This window comes from Lycorma delicatula, chromosome 8, assembly GCF_047948215.1.
Source record: "Lycorma delicatula isolate Av1 chromosome 8, ASM4794821v1, whole genome shotgun sequence".
NCBI lineage: Eukaryota > Metazoa > Arthropoda > Insecta > Hemiptera > Fulgoridae > Lycorma > Lycorma delicatula.
The window spans coordinates 24,323,437-24,347,158 of NC_134462.1; the positions used below are offsets into that span (position 1 = coordinate 24,323,437).

The 23,722-nt window shown below is 28.5% G+C and overlaps 1 protein-coding gene across 3 annotated transcripts in view; it reads right to left on the reverse strand.

Annotated features, from left to right (window-relative positions):
- Positions 1-4,841: 4,841 nt before the first annotated feature.
- The window catches only part of LOC142329350 (8-oxo-dGDP phosphatase NUDT18-like), a 32,575-nt gene continuing 13,694 nt past the window's right edge, over positions 4,842-23,722 (reverse strand). The window contains exons 4-7 of one of the 3 annotated variants that reach the window (XR_012757477.1): positions 23,086-23,267; positions 21,946-22,051; positions 18,282-18,474; positions 13,808-13,892 (exon numbers count right to left, since the gene is read on the reverse strand). Coding sequence is in view for 2 of the 3 variants with exons in the window: in XM_075373849.1 (XP_075229964.1) it covers positions 13,647-13,892; positions 21,946-22,051; positions 23,086-23,267 (534 nt within the window). In the remaining variant the exon portion in view is untranslated. Of the gene's footprint in view, positions 13,893-16,649; positions 18,475-21,945; positions 22,052-23,085; positions 23,268-23,722 lie in introns of those variants that run through there. The other 2 variants (XM_075373849.1, XM_075373850.1) reach the window with 2 other exon arrangements.

A 23,722-nucleotide genomic window follows, 5' to 3' on the forward strand; every position in this document is an offset into this window, starting at 1 on the left:
GGTGAAAGTTACTTTTTAGCAACCCGGTATATATAATAGCCGATCAAAGCTCTCCATTCCCGTTTAGCCAGGGGCTCTGCCTCGCATTTATTAAACCCATGCATGTGAGAATAATAATGATAAATAAAAATTAAAGATTTTTAAATTTATAAAAACCAGTGTATAGCAATTTCTTCAGAGCAATACGAGACACTGGATGATAAGAAGAATGCAGGTTTCAAAATAGTTGGCTTCTATCTTAAAAATAGTAGTTATAGCTGGTTACCCTTTTATTTTACCGTTTAGCCTCCGGAACCACCGTAAAGTATATTCAGAGTCGAACTGGTTACCCAAACGAAGGACGGGTAAAGATTTATTTTGCCCGGTTCATTTAACGTTCTCGACAATCACCACTAGGTGACCAGACTTCGTTTCTCTTTTGTTTTTTTAGTAGCGGGTGCAGGGTACAGCCATACAGTAACGGCAATAGCTGTGTTGTATGAGCCGCTGCGCCGTACACAAAAAAGGTGAAGTTCAAAAAACCCCCGAAAATGGTTACTAGATATTTATCTGAAGAGTATTTAAAAAGAAAAAAAAGCAAATCAAATGAATATCTCATTTAGTATTGTAGGAAATGGGAAAATTTGCAGTCATTGTTCAAATTTATTTAGTACTTAACGGTTATTTACCCGCATGTACAATCGTTGGACTAACGTTAGTTAGTTCTTAGATGGCGACGCTGAAACGCCATACTGAAATAATAAAATTAATAAATATAAATATAGTTGTTTTTCCTGTTTATCTTACGGGAATCATCATCAGGTACTCCATTTGGTTAATAAGGATGATATATGAGTGTAAGTGAAATGTAGTCTTGTATAGTCTCAGGTCGACCATTAACGAAATGTATGGTTTAGTGAAACCCAACCACCAAAGAACACCGGTATCCACGATCTATTATTCAAATCCGTATAAAAAAAATATATAAATATATTTTAATCTAACCAAACTTAACCTACGCTCGCTAACCTTAACTAGCGAAATTACCAAAGTACTTGGTTATCTGCCCGCCACTTACAATCGCTGTTTAAATCAATGTTATAATCAAACCATTGAAACGTTATATTGAAATAATTAAATTATAAATATAATCTATTATTCATATATTATATTAATTTTCTTATTTCAATATAGCGGTTCGGTGGCGTCATCTAAGAACTAACGTTAGGAGGAGTTTTAGACAACTATTTTAATTTTAGAACATTATGTATTTAAGATGCATTCTTGGTATAATATTTATGGCCTCCAAGGTCCCCAGATCTCACATCTCCTGACTACTTTTTGTGGGGCTATATTCCGAGGCCTTCAAAAACAATCCTCACACTATTGATGAACTTAAAGTCAATATTACAAACTTAATCACGAATATTTCCAGTGCAACTCTTAAAAATGGTTTCTGCTAATATGCTGAAAAGAGTCCATGCATGTTTAACCACAAGGGGTGGGCATTTTGAGCATATTCTTTAACAATTATGTAAGTAATAGCTTTTTATTAAATCTCTTTTATAAATAACAAATGCATTTCTTTATTCCACCTAAATTTCCCTTTCTTAAATTACATTTAAAATTGGGTAACAGGACTAAAAAATTACTCTGTATTTTAAGTCTGTTAATACTGTAGATCAGTGTTTCTCAACACAACTGATACTGGGAACCAATAAAAATTTTAAGTTTGTATTGCACATCACACGAAAAGTTGCATAGCAAATTGAAGAAAGTGCAGTTTTTTTTTAGTACTCTGCAGACTAATTATCTAAAAGGCACACAGTACTATAAAATGATAGTATATTTTTCAGTAAAGATCATGCACAAGATGTAGGAAAAAGTCATAATTAATATAATAACATAATAGTATTGCTTTATTGGTAACACCAGTAGATTCGTCAAGTTGTGTAACAAATAATGATTTGCTAACTTTTTGGATTAATTGGTATTCAACATCAATTGCTAATTCAGTGATTCTGCGCTGAATAGTATCATTAGAAAGCAGTAAGGTTTTCATTTTATCTGCAGCAGCCAAACATAGGATTTCACAACACATGTCTATTAAGCACGGCTTTATTAAGTCTTCGGCAATAGAATAAACCTTTTTTCACTTAGCAATTCGTAAAGCAATTCTAAATATGATGCTTTTACAAAAGATTTGTCGACAAGAAGAAACTACATCAAAGATAACTTTTGATTTTTAATTTCAGCACTTTTACTTTCAAAAACTTCAAGTGCCTTATTTTGTAGATTCAAATGCTTTGTTTGTAAATGACGTTCTGATTTTGTGGGCTTCATACATTCATTTGATAAAATTTCTCTGCATTGAGATCTTGAAAAATCTTCTTCCAATTCTGACAGTGAAATAAAACCATATTTTAAATAATCCGGGTTGTAATGACAAACAAGATAGTATCGCTTTGGTGGGGGTGAATCTTTTCCAGAATAACCAAAACAAACAAATTAAAAATGTTCATAATGCTAGCTACCACAGAAAAAATTTAACTGTTTAAAACTCAGTAAACACTATAACAAAACACCAGTTTCATTTGACTGATAGACAGTGTTCCGTACAGTTGTACGGTAAGCAAGTGCTTAGTTTTCTCAGTTGTATGTATTATTATTACCATAAAAAAATCATAATAATGAATTTAAAGATTGTAAAACAGTGTAATAAATATAAAGAAATTCACGGGTCACTAAAAGTTTTATGCGGACCACCGGTTGAAAAACAGTGCTGTAGATCATTGAATATGTTTATCACCAAAGTAAAATGCATTTTTTTATTAAAAACAAGTAAGTCAGTATACATGTATTTAATGCCTGTAGTAAATCTAAAACATTCACATAACTGCATTTGCATGGTCATACACATATACCGTTTTGAGATATTAAAATATTCAATAAAACACATACATTCATTAATACGTTTAGATAAATAAACAAATAAATAAAACAGGAGAAAAATTACACATATTATTTATCATAGCAGATTGGAAAAACTGAGAACCTTCATTATCTACAATTTCAAATAAACCAATATTATCATTGATCTATTACAGCACGGTAATTCACTACTACACTCACAACTACAAAGAATCTGTCTATGAGGTTCAAAGTTTCAATAATTTACAGAAAAAATATGAAATTTCTATAATTCTTATCAATTAGAGGTATTTCATTTCTCTGAGGATTCTGTAAAACGCACTTAAATTAATGAAAGTATTTCCTCTTTCCAGTGCATGACACTGTTGATATTACAATCATTGGGAACTAAATCTAACCTTACACATTCATCAAGACTTGTGTCAATCATTTATATTACTTATACAAAAGAATAATATCCATTGTAACATGAGCTTGAAAAGATAAAAAAAAGAAAAGAATTTTACTATGCTCTTGTACCTTTAATTTATAAATCAAATTTAAATGATTTTTTAAATTAAATTATACAGTAATTATACAGCAAAATTCTTTCATTACATACTTTATTATGTTTGTATAGCAACTCTCTATAATGGCCATTAATGCTTTCTTGCGAAGTTTACATTCGCCAAGGCTTTTGTCATAACTAACTTTGCACTTTTGCATTAATGGCTATCATTATAGACACATTGCATAATGTAATATTATAAAAAACAACAAAATTAACAAAATAAGTTTTGAGCAATTTTGTACAAAGTTTAATTTTTCTATATAATTGTGGTATAAAAGGTGTAATGAAGTTTTTCTATAGTTGTATTATAATGTTTGTATTATGTGGCTGGAACCTGTATCATAATGAGTTATTATGAAACAGATTTTCATTGTGGTACAGATGTTCAACCAATCAAATGCCTATTCTTTTTAACCATTGACCAATTACAAGCGGGTATTGTTTAATGTATCAGCTGCTTTTTTTACTTTGATTTTAATCTGATTTAGTAGCTAGCCAGCAGAGGATAATTTAAAAATATACCAAATAGGTAACTAATAAGTATCTATATCACCGTTTATCCTTTTGTTAATTATGTCACATTCTGAGAAAGAAATCTGTTAAACACAGATCAATATTAAAGAAAAGGCAGAACTTATGACAAATAATCTAATGGCACAAAAATGTATTGTTTAATATATTTTTTGAAAAATTTAAAAAAAAGACATAATCAATGTATTCTATCATCGTTGATTTAAATCAATTATCTCAATATTTTCTCAGCCATAGAAAAATTTCACTATGCAACTCTATAATGGCCATTAATGCTTTCTTACATAGTTTACAGCACTCGCCAAAGCTAATGTCATAACTAAATTTGCAGTTGTGCATTAATGGCTACCATTATAGCCACATTGCACGATGTAATATTATAAAATAACTTCATAAAATTAATTTTAATAAATGTGGAAGTCTGACAAAATTTTCTATTTTGACTGGTTATATAATTACAATTACGGATGATGTAGGTAAAATAAAAAATGTAGTATGACAAATAGGTATCTATTTTTAGCAACAAAAATACACAAAGAAATCTATCAAAATAGAATTTTCTTGGTAAACATAACTACATATATATATATATATATATACACACACACACACACACATAAAGGCTTAGAGAGTGATTACTGAGAAAAATACTTAAAATTAGATACTTTTCCAACATACTCAAAGTTCTTTTGTGATTCATTCAAGGCAAAATGGATTCTAAACATCAGTAGTGTTTCCTACACTAAACTATAGAAATATTTGGCTTACCTAAATCTGGTGTGTTTAATTAACAGCAAAATAGCATAACCAGTTGTACATCTAAAGGTTAAGAAAATAAAAGAAACGTTCATTAAGAATAATAATAATAATATTTATTAGTGAATATCATATAATACTGTAAGTTACAATATAAAAAATTAAATTAATATATAAGTATTCTTTATTTATATTATAAATGTAACATTTAATAAACAATAAAAACCAACAACAAATTACCCTGACAATATATTCATACAATACAAATGATCTATCATCAGTCTCACAACAATATATACTTTATTATAGATGTACGTAAAAAATAAATAATCACTAAAATATCACAGTACTCTAGATTTAAAAATTATACTACACTTCACTAACATAAATATGCTAAAAATTAATACTTTAAACTGTTTAACAACTATGATAAATAAGTTTCATGAAATGATTCTATGCCAGCTAAAGTACAGAAAAAGTTCATTGTTTGTTGTGAGGTGCAATTAATGCTCTCAAACCCCCCAGTGGAATTCTGGCTGAAATGTTAAATTTACACATCAATGGAGGGGCATTAGTTTTCCATATTAAACACAAGGCTGTTTTTTTGAGGCTCTTTCACATCAAAAGAAGTAATTTCTTCCTAGTATGTTTGAGCTAATCAAAATAAAATTGTTGATAAGTAATAAGCAGCTCCAATTCTGGGCAAAGATATCCATTCTACATCCATTCTGGATTTTGGAGGGGTTGGATGCCCACTTACTAGAAGGGCTGGAGATACTTCTTCAGGTAGGGTTTATGTCCATTTTATGAAAACCACCAGGTTGATTTTACCACTTTTAATATTACCTCCTTACTCTGTAGTGTTCTATGTGCTTTGGATAAATATATACTGAAACTATATTAACACCTTCCACTCAACTATTACAGTAGACACAACAGCCTAAATATTGAGTTGCGGTCACTTGTCAGGTGAGACCCACACAAACTTTTCCATTCATGTAACTTTTGTGTCGGGGTACCACCAATATTTCTTAAATTTTAAGCCTCTGTAATCTATTGGGAATTCAAGAAACTAACCACTGTTGGTTTTCATTCACACAGTTTCTCGCCTTTATTTCCTTATCAGAATTTTCTACATCATGACAACAACAAAGATTGAGAATGTCAGACAATCCAAATGCTATACTAGATATTTTATTCTAAGAGCGAGTCTGACAATGAAAGTATTTTTAGTGGTGATAGTAATAATTATGAACCTCAAGAAAACGTGATGAAAAAAAGTGATGAAAACAATGGAACTGATGGTGAACGATCAGTTAAGTGATGAAGAACAGATGATGAGCTCCTTTCTACTGATGGAAGGAGTAAATACAGTTGTCAACCTGACTTTGTAAAGCACAACTTTACTGCTACAAATGGATTCAATGAGGCATTTTTTTTTTATTTTCATTCCTGAATTCACAAAAAAATACAAATGAATATGCCAAGGAACAAGTAAAAATACTTCACTGAAAGGGAGATCTATTTGGAGGCAATGGATAGATGTGACAAATGAAGTAATTATGGCATTTTTTGATATCATACTAAATATGGGAATGAATCCAAAACCTAGAATTCAGGACTATTTCAATGAAGAATGAACACAAAAAAGTCCCTTTTACAAAGATGTATTCAGCAGAGGATTTTCCAGATTTTTTGGATGTTCCATGCTGAACTATTATTCAGAAGATATACTCCAGAAATAAACACTAGAAATGCAAGAATGAAAAGTACGGTGAACTATTTGACAGTAAATTTAGAAAATATTTCATTCCTATGAGGAACATTTGTATTGATGAGAGTACAATTAGTTTCAAAAGGAGTGATATTCAAAAGGTTCAATCCTAAGAAACAACTAAATGGAGCTTGAAAGTGTATGTTTTAACAGACAGTGTAACTCTATATCAACAAAGAGAAAATTGGGTATAGTAAAATATGTCAGCAGCATTGTGGAATATTAAATTAAAGAAATTAAATTAAATTAAAGAATTGTTATTAAGGCCTGTAACATGAAATCGGCAATGAAATGAGCCAAGAAAAGAGAGAACGTGTCCTTTCTAGCCCATCATAGAAATAGTTAAGTTGAGGATAAAATAAGAAAAAGAATACTTGTTAGTGACAAATCCAAAAGTGATTACAATTCATAGTTAGAAAGGATTAATAAAACATGATTAAAAATGGGCAGGCTTCTTATGGTGCGTAGATATGCAAAAGGTGTAACAAAATGTTCTTTTATATTGTCACTGAAACTGGCGATTATAACAAATTCTAAGCATAAATAGCTGTACTCACAAACTTATCACTAAGTTACATTGGTTCATATAAACAAAATTAATGGTTCAATAATGATGTCCGTTCAGCTACCAAATGTAATTAGTTAACTTCCTGGTTAATTTAAATTAACTACAACTAAAAAAGTAATACATAATTTAAAATTTTACACTTTGCATGCCAAATTTTTTTGTTCTTTCATAATACACAGTACTTTGTCAGCAACAAGAGTGATTAATTTTAAAACTTTAATAGTCAATGCATTTATAAAGTAGAAAGAACACTCTCATCTAAGTCTAATTAAACACTATTTTTTAAATTTTAATATATTTTTTAAAAAAAAGCATATTACTCTATTTTAATTTATAAACTGTTAATCGTTTAAAATAAACCATAAATTGTTGTTTCTGATGGAAATAGTGCACACCAAAACCATTAATAAATAATGTAAAAATCTAACTAGGGGTAAAAAGTAAAATTTATTTATAACCTATTTTGCTGCTATGATGCATTATAAAGAAACATTCCAATTACTAGCAAGTACTTTTATCTTAAATTTGATATAAATTGATGAAAAAATAAAAGCATAATAGGAAATACTATGTAAACTGATAAAACAATATATTGCCTAAACACAATTTTCAGGCACTTTTCAAAAGTCACTGTGTTAATAGTTAAGCAACAGATGTGAAGATGAACTACAATATAAATTATTTAAATCCAGACTACTGTGACATAAATAACATAAAATATAACATTACAAAAAAATAACGGTAGAAAAATCATAAAATATAAAAATGTTTTAATACAATGAATATTAATTCAATACAACTGGTGACTTAATAATACAAAATAATTGTAACCCCTTACTGGTTTTTGGAAAATATAAGAGATAAAGTGATGTGAAAAGTTACAAATAATCTTTGATGCATGACTTTTAGAAAGTTATGTAGTAAAGATCATACATAAATTTAACTCTTTGGCTCCAACAGGATGATTCTAACGGCCTGAAGATTTAACCTTCACATAAGCCATATCTCAGTTTTATATGAATGAAAGCATTTTATATAGCATAGAAATACAAATATTAATGAAGTTTTAAAACTGATGTAAGAGATAATTATGAAGGCAGTCCATAGCCTGACATTACTCTGTTTTGTGTTTTATTTATTTATATAGTATGTGATACACAATAAAACACCAAAAATACAGATAAAATGTCAACATCCATAGTAAAGTAATAATGTTTTACTCTTTCAAAATCTCCAAATTGCATTACAAAGTATACATTTAAAGGTTTTGTGTGGTTAACCCATCATGTAAAAATGATTTTTTAATTTTTATCAAGCAAAATCTTATGTAAAAATTTCTACAAAACTCTATGAAGTAAATTTTGATAACTTTTTTAATTATGAATACAGTTTTATAATTTCCAAAATAATAACAAAATATTAATAAAAATTTGGAGCATAAAGAGCAGTACGATTACTAAAATGCTGTAGGCCCACACCAATAAGAACCGAGAATTGTGGGTATTACTCACAGGCATTTTCATGTGTTAAAAAACTTTCAAAACTCATTTATACAATGCTTACTTATTCATTAGTATTTATTTTTATTCATAATTAATCTGGAATAAAGAAAAGAAAAACATAACATCACATGACATATTATTATGTCATTTTACAAACTTTTTATTTTTTTGACGTCTAATTTGATTTCTTTCATAAAATATGTTATTTATAATTTCATTAATGAAAATTATTATTCAAGAAAACTAATAAATTTTTACATTTAAATATTAAAAGTATTTAGAAATAGCAAAAGTAAGTACTCAGAAATAGTATTTTTAGTATTTAGAATTAAATAGAATTCAGAAAGAGTATTTAAAAGTAACAAATTAAATAAAGGTACACAAACTTTATACATATTTATACCTGAGGGTTTCACAATGCCACAAGGAATACTGTTCTAGGAAGAAAAGGGCGTTAAATTACAGAAAAAAAAAATGATTAAAGCCACATTAAATAAAAAAATTAAATGGGTCTTTCACAGATCAATGTTAAACAATCCAAATTACGTTTTTATTTAGATTGGAAATATGTTATTTGTGATTAAAAACCACGAGAGTTTATGCTTCTTCAATTAACAGGTACAGAGTAACAGTAAACTGCCTTCTCACAAACTGATGATTCTCCAGTACATTATACATCTTAGGTAATAGCATTCTAAAAATAAAGGGTAAAATGAAGGAAAAAGTAAACAAGTTTCACCACATGTTGTTAGCATTCATTAACAATAAACAATAACTGCAGTTGATATCACTTTTAAACGTAAGGAAAATATTTTGGTGTTTAGATTATATTTAGAACACAAGCAGAATAAGAGTTACAGCTTTACCAAATAGCAAACTCTCTTCTTAGAAAATGTTTAATATAAAATAGAATTTTAGAAATTGAACATTAAATGTAAAGTTAGAGTATTAGTATTATTACAGTATTTTACAATTACCTCAGTTAATTAGAAAGATACACTTAAATCCACTAACAGTGTACATCAAGTACACTTAATTTTGTACTATAAATTAAGCAAGTATTTTTGCACATATGCAAAATTAAAAATTTTCTCTGTGTATTTATAAGATGTGATAAAAAAAACAACAAATTCTTTTAATATTGTCCTCTACATCTTTTAGACTGAATTTTTTTCCCAATATAATGGCACCAGTGTCTATAATGTATACCAAAATTTTCAATCATAATATATGTGTAGTTGAAATTTGGCAGCTGAGTAATTAAGACTATTAGACAATTTTTTTTTTTGAAAATTAAAGAACAAAGGATTTACATTAAATTTTATTTTAAAAATGAAATTAAGCCCAGTTAAGTGATGAAGATGTTAGAGATGTCTTTCAGCGAGGATATTATATCAATACCAAGGGTTTATGAACGGTACAAGCGATCTCAAAAAGGTTATAAAGACAACAAATTATTGGTTGGTTAGATATCCTAATACACCAACAACCAATGACAATACCAACAAAATAAAGGTCTCTGTGATCAATGTCATCAAATCACTATGAGAGAAGTTGCTGAAGATGTGAGAATATCTTATGGCTTGTATGACATTTTGGATATGAAACAAGCAACACAAAATTTGTTCCAAGATTGTTGAATTCTCAATACAAGCATTGCCAATCTCCATGACAGAGTGGTAGCATCTCAGCCTTTCATCCGGAGCCCCGGGTTCAAATCCGGTCAGGTGTGGCATTTTTCATATGCTACAAAATTCCATTTCCATATCCCATGTGGTGTATATTCATGAAGCATATTCCATAAGCTTCAAGCTTATGTGGTGATTTTATCAAGCAAAAAAAAGGCAATATTGCACAACAATTGGCAGCTGATATCACTGATGTCTCAGATTTACTTAAATCTATCACAACAGGTAATAAAACTTGATTCATGACTATGATAAAATAAAGGATTTATAAATGAAGGAATCATCCTAAATGAAAGTTTTCTAAACAAAGACCAAAAAAGGTATGCAGAGTTCACTCAAATGTTGAGGTTTTTCTAACTGAATTACAATAGCGTCATCTATAATGAATTATTACCATAAGGTTGTACGGTCATTATAATGCTCCAGCTCATATTTTACTATTAATCTGTGTTTTAGCAAAAAAAAAAAAAAAAATCATACTGATGCTGCTGTCTCTTCATATGAACTTTTTTTTATGACTTTTTCTTGTTTCCACTGATGAAGGTCAAACCATTTAATTGAAATTAAGTAAAAAAAAAAGGTTTTTAAGTAAACAATGTACTTTCATCAAATGTTTTGGAAGTAATAATGGCATAAGTTTGTCAAAATTCTGGGGAACTACTTTGTAGGGAACACATTCAATACGGCAGATTAAATAATTCTTTTTGATAAAAATTTTAATTCTAGTTTTTTATTTATCACACCTCATACACATTTATATACAAATTGTATACAAGTAAACTATATTTCAATATTATTTTATAATGTTATAATAAAATTCAATATAATGTAGTAGTAAAAGCTCCAATATCCAGCCACTATTAATTTAATATGCTGCAGCCTGACCTAGTTTATTTGGCTTATTCCTGGCATCAAAAAAATAAATTTAATTACTTTTGCCAAGGTATAAGATTTGAAGCCATTAATTTACTCTTTCAGATACAATGTAACTAGATTTTATTAAGTTTATTTTATAACTGTGAAGCAATCTTTTTCTAGCTGAAGTTTTAATTACAAATACTATCATTAAACACAGCTTACTTTAAAATTATGAACACTATTATAGATTTATCAATATTGAATTATAAATAACCACAAATGTGACAAAAATGATACCTACACATCAGCAACAAGCAGCTTTCAAATGTTAGCAATATAATATATACAATGTAAATAACTGAAAACAAATAGAAACATTCCAAATTCTGAGTGAAAATATGAGATTTTTGGCTCTTCAAGGCAATTAAGAAATATTAATACAGAAGTGAAAGTCAATAAACAGAATTTAACACAATGAGTACAGAACTATATAACTAGAATTCATTAAATATGGTGGGAAAAAGATGGAGGAATGGATGTAAAAGTATGTAAGAAGCCTGCCTGGTAAACAAAAGCATTCCACAGGATTCAGAAATAAATTTTACTGTCATAATGCTCGAGAAGGATTTTGATTTTAAAGCTTTAATGATAATTTGTCATTCATTTTTTGGTACAGAAAGTCCAGTACTTTCCCATTAACTGAGAGTCAATAGTAATTTTGTCATTTTTAAATGATCTATTGTAACACTACCCAATGACAATGATTTACTAATGCAAATTAGGAGCCATACTTACTAAAGTTTTTTCTATTCCATTATCTCTTTTGTGTAGGTAACAAAATCTAAGTCTATTATTTCAATTTCGATCAGATATAATTCCTATTTCTTGTATTACCTATAATTCAGTAATAATTACATCGTTACTATTGTTCAGTTATTTTTGCTGTGTTCATAAGCAATCTTTTATTTTGAACATTGAAAATAAGATACTGGAAATTATTAAATAAAGTGGAAGATGCTTTGACATTTCTAACAGAAATGGGATATACTATACAATACTTAGAAATACCCAAATAAACATAAAATACAATTATATTTTGGTAATGAATTCACATTCAAGTACAACATCCGTTTGTGTAATTAAATAGTACATTACAAGCCAATAACCAAGTTCCAGTTTGGTTATTATGATTCTGTTGGCATTTACTGCTGGTATGACGATCTCAGGTCAATAGATGTTTGTGATCGTCAACTGAACTGGGCAAAAGCACAGTGACTTGAACATATATAGACAGGAAAATATGCTCTTGTTTCTCTATTATCTCTCATTATATTAAGTTAAAAAAAAAAATAGGCAGTGAGTTTACACAAATAAACCAAAGTTTACTTATGAGATGCAAAAGTAACACAAAAGGTAGATTACTTCCATAGCAGTGGATTTTCAGTAAGCTATGTGAAGGATTGAAATAGATATTGTTGGCTGAAGTTCATAACTTCTTGTCAAAAAAGCAAGAAAAAAAATAAAACTGGAGTCTATAATAGTGTTCTTTAATAGACAATTTTATTATTGTGTTTTTTATGACCTCTACATGAGGATCCTTTCATAAGTATCATCAGCCTACAGTGGAGGTCACTGTTGACTGAAGTTCAGCCATTTTTAAACCAGTTATACTATTTTTAATCTACATTACCCCACAGCTATCATTGCCAAAAGCCTATTGAATCTTACAAATTGTTTCAAATCAATATCACCAAGTTTTTGGAAAAACAGATTCTGTCAAGTATACAGACTAAAAATATGTATGTAGTGGCTGTCTTACTTTACAAAAACTATGAAAAATCACATTCCTGCATAAGAATCTGCGATGCCATCACGTTGAGAAAAAAATAACTTCACAATTAACAGGATGCGAGAGCATAAATACAATTCAAAACATATATTTACAGATTATAAATGATGATAATTTTATGTTAAATGAGATTCATTGTTCTAGTTTGTTGCCAGATATATAAAATTACATTTACTATACTTCTAATAAAGCAGTTAAACAGAATTTAAAACAATATGTATGCTGTAGGTCTTAATTTCTAATAATCATACATAAGTCAATTAATTACAATACGCACAAATTGTACTAAAATCCACAATTAGATACCAGACTGAAAAGTACTGTTTTTATTCATATACTACAGCAACCAGAAATGAAACTGTCAATTTTTTGCTAAACATCAGAGCTTATACAAAAATTTATTTTTTTAAGAAGTTATAAATAAAGGTAACCAGATCTAACCATACACATTACAGAGCTAAAAATAATGATTTAACAAATTACCTGAACCATCATAAAATTTTCTAAAAATATTATTCGGTCTAAAAATATAATTCGGTTAGAAACACGAATAAATTAAAGAACTAAACTGTAAAACAAATTGAGCAAACTGTAATCAATAGAACAGAATAAACAAACAGTAAAAGGGGTTAAAAACAACAATAATGTGATGAATAAATACTAACGTATAACATTAAGTGGTACTGTCATCCACCTCGGTAATCTAGCCAATATTCTGTTTCCTAATTCTTGATTAACTTGTAACCAAGTATATTTATCAATAGGAAATACTTCTTCAAGAGGAACACGGAATGCAACAATTACAGTTAGTAAAAATCCATCATTCGTCGCTTCTGGCTTGCCATGATGTTCAACGCTTAATACACCATGTGGTTTATGGGCTGGTACATCTGCACCAAAAATTTCCTGAAATAAATAATCGTTCATAATATTATCAAGATATTTAGAAAATGTGTATGCTGATAAATATAATCAACAGTTTACTTATTAAAGACTGAAGCCACCAAATAAATATGTATATAAATACTTTGAAAAAAAAAACCTTTTCTAGATTATTAATGTTGACTTTTAGTAGTGAAATATATTTTAATCATTATTCCAATCCCTTTAATACACTTATTAATACTTTAGCTGAAAAATCTTTATTCCAAAACACATAAAATTCAAAAAATAAAAATCAAACTTAAGGCTGGTTTACATTTGCAATGATTTGCTACTGCCAGTATTGACACTAATTGCAAATACCATGGTCACAACTGAGAGATTTTTAAGAAAACTTTCAACAGAGACGCACACAGTTTTAAAAAGCAGTTAACCTATTAAACATATTTTTGCTTTTACTTCTAAAACTACCAATGTTTATTATTTTCTCCTTATTTTAAGTAGACTTCCTGTCTTGCTTCCCTAATCTTATACAAATCAGAATGCACACTCCACATACAATAAAACTGTTCATATGCTTATAAAAAATTAACAACTTGTGTACTATTTCACTTATCTTCATTTTGAATTGTAAATTTTTAAAAAATCTGAAGAATACAACAAAATTAAAAATGTGATCGGCAGAAAACTGGTGCCTAAAAAAGGTTTTGTTAACCACTGGTCTCATTGCTAGCAAATGAAATTTCAATAAGCAAAAGAGTAACCTTTATCTGTACACACATGCCAGTAGGTAAGAGTTTTACATTTTAACATATGCATTTTAATTTTTATTGGTGTGCCAGTAAATCATTGCAAATGTAAACTTTTCATACACATGAATATTAATACCACCAACATTTTTTTTTTTACAGTTACTTAGAGCTCTGCTGCAAACTCATTTACTTAACCTTTTTAAAAATAGAAATGCTTTTTCCTGATACTCAATAAGGCTTTCATTTCCAATTAAAGAACTGCTGATGAAATTTTACATTATGTAAACTTTTCAATGCAGGTTGTCAATGACTAGTAAAATACAGATTTGAGCAAACCCTTTGATATTGTTAGATTTGATTTACTTTCAAATAAGCTAGTCCATTAGTCCATTGCAATCTTTGTTAATTTACGCTTAGTATTTAGTTTTGTTTAAATGGGAGAAAGAACCAGATGTTAAATTATTTTACTTAATAACTCAATCTCTAAATATAAAAGCTATGCATTGTATGTCCTGATCTTATTGTTTTTGCTGACCATTTATTTGCAAATTACTTACAAATCTCACTCTAATTCGGAAACAAATGTAATTTTAAAACCCAATTTATATGTCAAAAATATAATCAAACCAAGCTATAATAGAGTTTTTTTCACAGTAAAGTATGATTAATAATATTAATAACGATATTGCATACAACTTATATTGGAAGCATACCCACTTAAAAGTATATAAACAGCTTTTTGCCTGGGATTGAATCACATCTTGACAGGCAATATTTTTATAGACAGAAGAGTTAGTATGTATCCTGGCATTAATTAAATTTTATGAGGAACATGATTAAAGTTTTATTGAGATTAAAAACCTGATACGCCATTGTATTTCATATTTTACAGGTGGTGGTGCATAATTATACAGTTGTTTTCTCCAACCAGTTTTCCATTTACTGCTGGGTCTAGGTGTTGGTACAGGAAAATGCAATTACTGCTACCGGCTTGCCAGGCTTGATGTAGGTGCAGTTGTAGTGCAATGTAAGTGTAAATGAACAGACTCAGGTCAACTACTCCTGAGACATACGGTTAATTTTATTTAATAATGTCCAAATTATGATAGTAAGATTAACATAAAAGTAGAAATGAAGAATAATCATTTAAAAAAACAAGAGAATGCCACAGATTATCTGGTAATAAAATTACACACTCTTATTCTATTTATTACTTAAGATTTACAAATCTTACAAAGTTATTTTCATCCGAACCTTTTACTCTCAGATTTCTTTTAATTCAAATTTTAAGTCTCTTTAATTGTTGTTTTGATGTTTTAGTACAGCATACTTCACTATGAATATGGGACATTCTTTTACAAACCGTACAGATTTGGTCGAAAATTGACCGACACATTTTTGATTTAGCTAAAACTTTTTTTACGTGTTCCATACGACAAAAAAATATATACCTATTCGAGGATTTTTTTTTCTTTTCATTTTTTTGGAAAATAGAAAGAACTGAAAATTTAAGAATTTGGTGATTTTTGGCTTGTAGTATATTTTTAAAAAATTCATAACTCTGGTTCTATTTGAGGTACAGATTACATTTTAAAGGTAAAAGAACGAGCTTTAATAAAAAAGTACTTGAAAAAAAAAATTATTTACAAATTGAAATTGTTATAAACAATTAAAATGTTTAAATCGATTTTTAACAATTGCCCCCCCTCCCCGCCATGTATCAAGTTTTTAATATTTCTATCGTGTTCTCTGTCAAATTTCCTTTCGAAAACGCTTTTTTTATCGATGGGGAAATAATTATTACTATATGAAAAAAATTAATTAATCTAGCGCGGTTCGTCACATCGGCGCGCGGGTCACAGCGCATGGCCCATTTTGGTTTTTCTTAAATATTAATAATTATTCAATTTTTCAAATAAATAATCTTATTTGTTAGCCAAGAAGACTTTATAACAATTTGAGGAAATAAATAAATAAATAACATCATTATTAAAAAATGTTAATTACTTTATTAATATTTCGATGCGTCATAATCAGTGAGCAAGAACCTCGTCCAGTATTATATAACATAATGGTCTTAAATATGTACATTTCTTACTTAAAAATTTTTACAATGTTACTTTTTTCGTACAATGAAAATTGCTTCGCTTCCAATTCTTGAAGGGATAGTGGAATCATACAGTGATATTTTAAAGTTCCCTTTATTGTTAAAGCTTTTTGAAAATGAGCTGACAACTGTTTTTCTTCTTTTTTATAATCTTCATTTGTCGAATAACGACATGTAATGTTTGGTAGAGCTTCTGTCGCCCAGGTAAATAATTCTTCAGGTGTACGAATAGGATTATTTACTCTTTGTAGGCTAGCTCTAGCAGCAAGTCTTTTCAAAGTGCCACCAATTCCATCACATGGACCTTTTCCATGTGAAATTGGAAAAAAGTGCCACTCAGCTGCTAATTTAAAATCTTGCTCGTGACGAGCAAGATTTATAAATTTTTTTTTATTTTTGTATTGCCCACTGGCACCATCTGAAAATATATTATTTTTTCAATCCCCTGAACTCTGATTTTATAAACTTTATTAACTGCCTTTGGAAGAGATGAACTGCCTCAGTATCGTGGCATAAACATTCAGACACGGATACAAAACTTTTGATTTTTAATTCATTTTTATCATCTCTATAATATATTGAAAAAGGATGTATCATCACTTGATCGTTATTCCAGTGAATGCCTTGAACGGAATTTTGAATTACAAAAGCATAATTCTCAGAGAAATCACAAATGACAATGCATTCATTTTTCATTAATTTAATTTTTTTTTCATTTAAAAATTCTCTTTGTTTATTTACTAAAAATGAATGCAGTAATAATTTTATCAGATTGCTACCTAAGGATTGTAAAAATTCGTCGACAGTAGATTGATCAATAATATTTGTTATACCAGACATTTATTACATAATCCTAAAAAACAGTTTGTTGATTTTTCATCACATACCATACGATCCAAACAATCATGATAATTTACTATATGTCTTGGTGAATTAGCTGTGATTGATTTTAAATTAGCCCCATCAATTAATAATTTTACATTTTCATGTATCGGGCAGACACAAACTGAATGTGTACCAGCAGATCCTGCTAACACACAGTGTTTTGGTCGTAAGGTAGCGAATTTCAAAAAACAACATTTTGCTGTTGAATTATTCATTTTGAATATTTTATACAATTCTTTTAAATTATTTAAGAGTAGACGTTTTTGCATTTGAATTCTTTTGCCATTCACATTAATGGAGACGAAATCTTTCTTGCCTGGCATTAACTGAGTGTAATCATCAGACTGATAAAATGTAATTATTAAATTAAATAAGTAATAAGTAATTATTAATTAGGCTCTTAGGAGTTGGATCACTTAATATCCCCTTTTCTTGAGCAATTTTTTTTGCAACAGTTATGTGTCGAGTAGCGGTAGGAAAATTAAGCGATATTTTTTTTGTAAGACCAATTTCTAAAAATAGTCAAAATTAGAATTTTATGAGTTCGGTCTTCTGTAGTGTTAAAACTTTCTTGTAAAGTTCTCAAAATTGCAATATCATCATCATCATCTGGACCATCGTCAGTTATATGAAAAAGTTTTTTCTTGATTACTCGGTAATTTTTTTTACCTTTTCTTCAGAATATCTTTTTTGAATCAATTTTTTTTTTGATCGGTGAAGATCCTAAAACACTTAATCCCTTATTTAAATATTCAATGCGATCATTAATTAACGTTGCACTTTCACTCGACAGTCAATTAGTTTCTCCACTACCAGTGTTATTGTCTGATTCTTCGTTACACGGCTCCTCTGTATTTTTCGGCTGAAAAAAAATAAAATACTTTACGATTGATACTCATAAACACAATCGAAACAAAAAATAATTGCAAAGTAAATAGACTTCTTTACGACTTTTTTTTCAAAATTCCCGCGCATAAAACGGTGCGCAGGTAGTCGTACGTAAAAGTGTAGCATCGCGGAACATAAAATGGAAAGTCAATTAAAGAAAACTATGAAACATTATTTTCTCAGATGCTTTATATTCAATACAATATACACAATATTAATAAACAAGAAGATAGTTAATAACACTTACAACTCGGTTATTTAAAAATTGAGAAACCAATGTTTCATAATTTTAAGGTTATGTATACAATTATGCATGCGCAGGCTTTTGTTAACTTATTTGTAAATAAATTCATGCATACCATTTCAACTTCAGCACTTGTGATCTCGTCATTATTTTCTTCGTTGTTTTTTATACAACGGTGACAGGAATCGCAAATTCTCTGTTGTAATGACTCCGTTGTTATAGGTAAATTAAATGCTCGTAACTGATGTTCATTCACTTTTCTTAAATTTGACAGTTGTTTCTTCAGATGACTAATTTTTTTAAAAGGATTAAAACATCTATCAGAACGAATGCCTGTCCCTTGTAATGTTTTTAACACTTTATTGGCATTGTTTTATTTACATACAAAAGGCCACAGTCACGAATAAAAGAAACACAAGATGACGAAAACTGTTGCTACAAGCAGGAAAAATCTATGTAAGCTACTGAATCGCACGAGGAGTACTGACAGAGCGGAAACGGCGCTGTGACAAGCCGCGCTAGATTAATTAATTTTTTTCATATAGTAATAATTATTTCCCCATCAATAAAAAAAGCTTTTCGAAAGGAAATTTGACAGAGAACACGATAGAAATATTAAAAACTTCATACGTGGGGGGGGGGCAATTGTTAAAAATCGATTTAAACATTTTAATTGTTTATAATAATTTCAATTTGTAAATAATTTTTTTTTCAAGCACGTTTTTATTAAAGTTCGTTCTTTTACCTTTAAAATGGAAAAAAATGAAATCTGTAGCTCAAATAGAACCAGAGTTATGAATTTTTAAAAAATATACTACAAGCCAAAAATCACCAAATTCTTAAATTTTCAATCCTTTCTATTTTCCAAAAAAATGAAAAGAAAAAAATCCTCGAATAGGTATATCTTATTTTGTCGTATAGAACACGTAAAAAAGAGTTTTAGCTAAATCAAAAATGTGTCGGTCAGAAAGGTGTTTGTAAAAGAATGTCCCATATACTGCGTGTTACAATCTAGTTTGATGATTTTTACATTGTCTTAAAATCATAGTAAGCATTTACGAGAGGTTATGTCTAAAGTAAAGACTGTTTCATTGTAAAAAAATTTATTTTGAAAACTTTATAAATATTTTTTATTTCCCTTAAACTACATATCTTATACTACTTCTTATAGTGTATAAGATAACTTAAACCATATCTATATAATCGTCACATAAATTAAGATATTTATCATAGTAATACACCAGATTCAATATACCCTCGTCGTATTCTTCTGCCACCAGTCTATTTAGCCACTGATTAACAGCATTTTTAAGTTCATCGTCACCTGGGAATTGCTTACCTGGGAAATTGAAAGAAAAATTTTTTCAATTTCTCAAACAAATGGTAATCAGAAGGAGCTAAGATCGGACTATATGGTGGGTGATTGTAAATTTCCCATCCAAATGTTTTCAGTAAATCATGTGTCGTCAGACCCACAACATGTGAACGTGCAATTATCATGCTGCAGGACATCGCCAATTTTGAATGGCGTGCCATTACTTACATAGAGTTTCACAGTAAGCTTTTGCATTTATAGTCGTTCTACATGGTATGAAATCAATCAGCAGTATGCCAAACCAATCCCAAAAGACTGTGGCCATCAGTCTGCATCCACATGGCTATGGCTTGACCTTTGTCAGTCTGGTTGGTGATCGAGGATGATGCCATTCACTTGACTGCTGTTTTATCTCTAGCGTGTAATACGAAATCCACGTTTCATCACCGGTAATAACTGAATTAAGGATCTCATCTCCTTTTTCTAAATAGCTCATCAAAAATTCCAAAGCAGATCCCATTCGGATTTTTTTGTGATGTTCCATTAAACATGCGGCATTCAAAGTGCACAAATCTTTGACGTCTAAATGGTAATGAATAATGCAACTAATAACAGTAATTGAAACATCAGGAAAAAGGACTGGGTTGGAAATCACTGAGCAACAATATTTTGTGATTTCATCATTCACATGTTTCAACAAGTCCTCGGTGATTATTGAGGACCTCTCCAAAGTTCTTCATCAAGCACATTAATTCTGTTACTTTTAAACCTTTCACACCATTTTCAGACATTTCTTTCATTTAATACATTATCATCGTACACAGCAACCAACTGCCTATAAATTTCAGCTGGCTTAATATTTTGATTTAAAAAACATATGACTCCATGTATAGACAGCAAAGTTGATTTTCCTATTCATTTTATAACGTAATAACTCACATGTAATCAAAGATACTACAATGTGGCAATTTACAAACAACAATGCAGTGTGTACATTACTAGCATGGCCATGAACGACAGAGATTCGCCAACCTTAAGGAGAAAAATTTCCCACCGATCTTTATATTATTATAAAACGGTCATATATTATTTCATTGTTTATTTTAACAATTATTTGAATGTATTTACAACTTATGGTTGATTGGGAAATAAATAAAGTAACCTAATGTTTTTTTATAAAAAGCTCATATACACAAAAGGAGAATATTTTAATGAAAAAGAAAAGACTGAAAAAAATCATAATTTCACCTAAAGTAAATCTTCTGTCTTAATGAACAAGACATATGATCAAATTATTAATGGATACCTCAAGAATCTAGATACCAACATAAAACAGAAATTTTCTCAAAGTAATAAAACACAAGAAAAATTATTTTTTCCGTACATTTATTTTTTACTGTCTAGACTAATTTGAAAATTTACTGTTCTATTTTTATAGTTATTAAAATTCTCTGAAAATCTACTATTAAAAATAATCTGATGGCCTTATCTACAAATATTTGCTAGCAATCATTAAATTTTATTTAGAAAATTCCAAACAAATCAAATTTGCTGCTTATTTGAGCATTTAAAAAATTGTTTATTGCGTTTTAAAATGTATTAGATCTCTACGCACTACTGTATATTTATTTATATTAAAAACATTAGCAATATTATTAATGAATTAATAATGTAACATACATTGTATATTATTAATGTTCTATTATGAAATGTAAGAAAATATTTGTCTCTTTCCAGATCTAAATTAAATTTGAAACCCTACTCGAATGCCAGAATACCTCAGCAATATCTGTCATATATTCTTTATTTATAATTCAATTCTAATTACGTAATAGTCTATTAATTATTAAATTCTAAGCTTAATTTGAAATTCTTGATTAACTTACCACCATAAATTTTCTTAATGTTGAATGTAGATTGCGATTATGATTTATTTCGCATAAAGGAAGGTGAACTTCTGTCTTTTCTGATAGAAGTATATGTACTCTATTACTGTTAAAAAAATAAAAATATACTGATTAAATTATAATTTAAATAAAGCCACACAGGTAAGCATATAAAAATAACAAAATTTCACGTTTTTATAATTTTTATAAAAATCATTTAATTTATGAAGTATAAATTGTAATAACAAGCAAAATTGCTCCATGGCAATTATTTTTGTATTCATTTTCTTTTTACTTATAAACTCAATATATATATACTACATCCTATACCTTCAGTTTTCTTTATTTAAAAATATTTTATCAAAATTCATCCAAGAAAAAGAATTTAATAAATATTTTCTACAATTAAGTACTTATTTAATTCATCAGAATATCTTTTTGTAAAATTAAATTAAAAACATAATTTAATAGTCAAATTATTAACTTACTCTATACTCTAATTGAGATCATTAAATATATATCTTTGCAATTTTAATGATTTAAATTATGTTTTTAATTCCAAAATAAATCATCCTGATGAAGCAGAGATCTATGTGAACGAACTAAACATGGAAGTAAAAACAAAGCAGGAAAACCAAAATGAAAAAAATTAATTTTATAAAATATCTTTTTAAGATTTTTAAAAGTTAAAATCTCTTTTAAAAGTATTCACAGCTAACATACTCACTCTGTGTGTTTCAATAAGTTATTAAAAACTAATAGTCTGTTCTTAGTCAAACTTCACAGAGTGTAATACTTAAAAAACAATTCTTTAAAATACACTTGATATCGGGTGGGTCATTTATGTTTAAAAAATAAAAAAAAAAACACTTTAAAACTGATTTCCTCTTCAAAAACCTCCCATACTTTTTAATTTTTAAAAGTTCTTTCATCATAAAATAATCAACTCAAGATTTATATTTCACAGGAAACCTACCTTTACTCATAAGGTAGGTATTCACAATTAATGTAAAATTAGTACATAGCATACATTTATGACAACATTTTACTTCCAATATTACAATAAATATTTACTTCCAACATATTAGTTGTAGGATTAAGATTATAAAATTTAAAAAATATATATATATATATAATTACCTGCTTTTTGATCGTATGCATATGACAAGCCTTAACAGAAGTTTTTTATGAGGTCTAACAGCAGGTAATATGCATGGATGTTGATCTTCAGATCCAATATGGTATTGTAATCCTCTCTCGATAATAGTTATAATATCATTTGCTCTTAATGATAATTCGGCTACATTTCCTATCCACTTAGCCTAAAACAATGAATAAAAAATATACTATTGTGATGAAATATCAATATGCTCAACATATTTTTACATTAATTTATCAATTCATGTGTTTAATAAATTACATCAAAATTTTCTTAAAACACATTATTTAGAGATAAATCATATTGTTGCACATAATTTTATAAAGAGAAATCACTTACAAAAGTAAATTTCATCCAAAACAATAAAAAATAATAAGTCTTTTCATTAAAAATCTGTTACCGATCACACAAGTGAATTTCACAAAATTTTTTTACAGAATTAATTATTGAATATTATAAAATTAAATTTTTATTGTTGAATATCATTAAATTAGCTGCTATATCAGATCCACAGCTAAAGGGGGTCCTTCTTATGCCCAAACATTACAATCCTCAGTTTTCTTGTTCCATGAACATCTGACAAGGAGTGAGGTCTCATGAACGCATTCAAATAAGTTC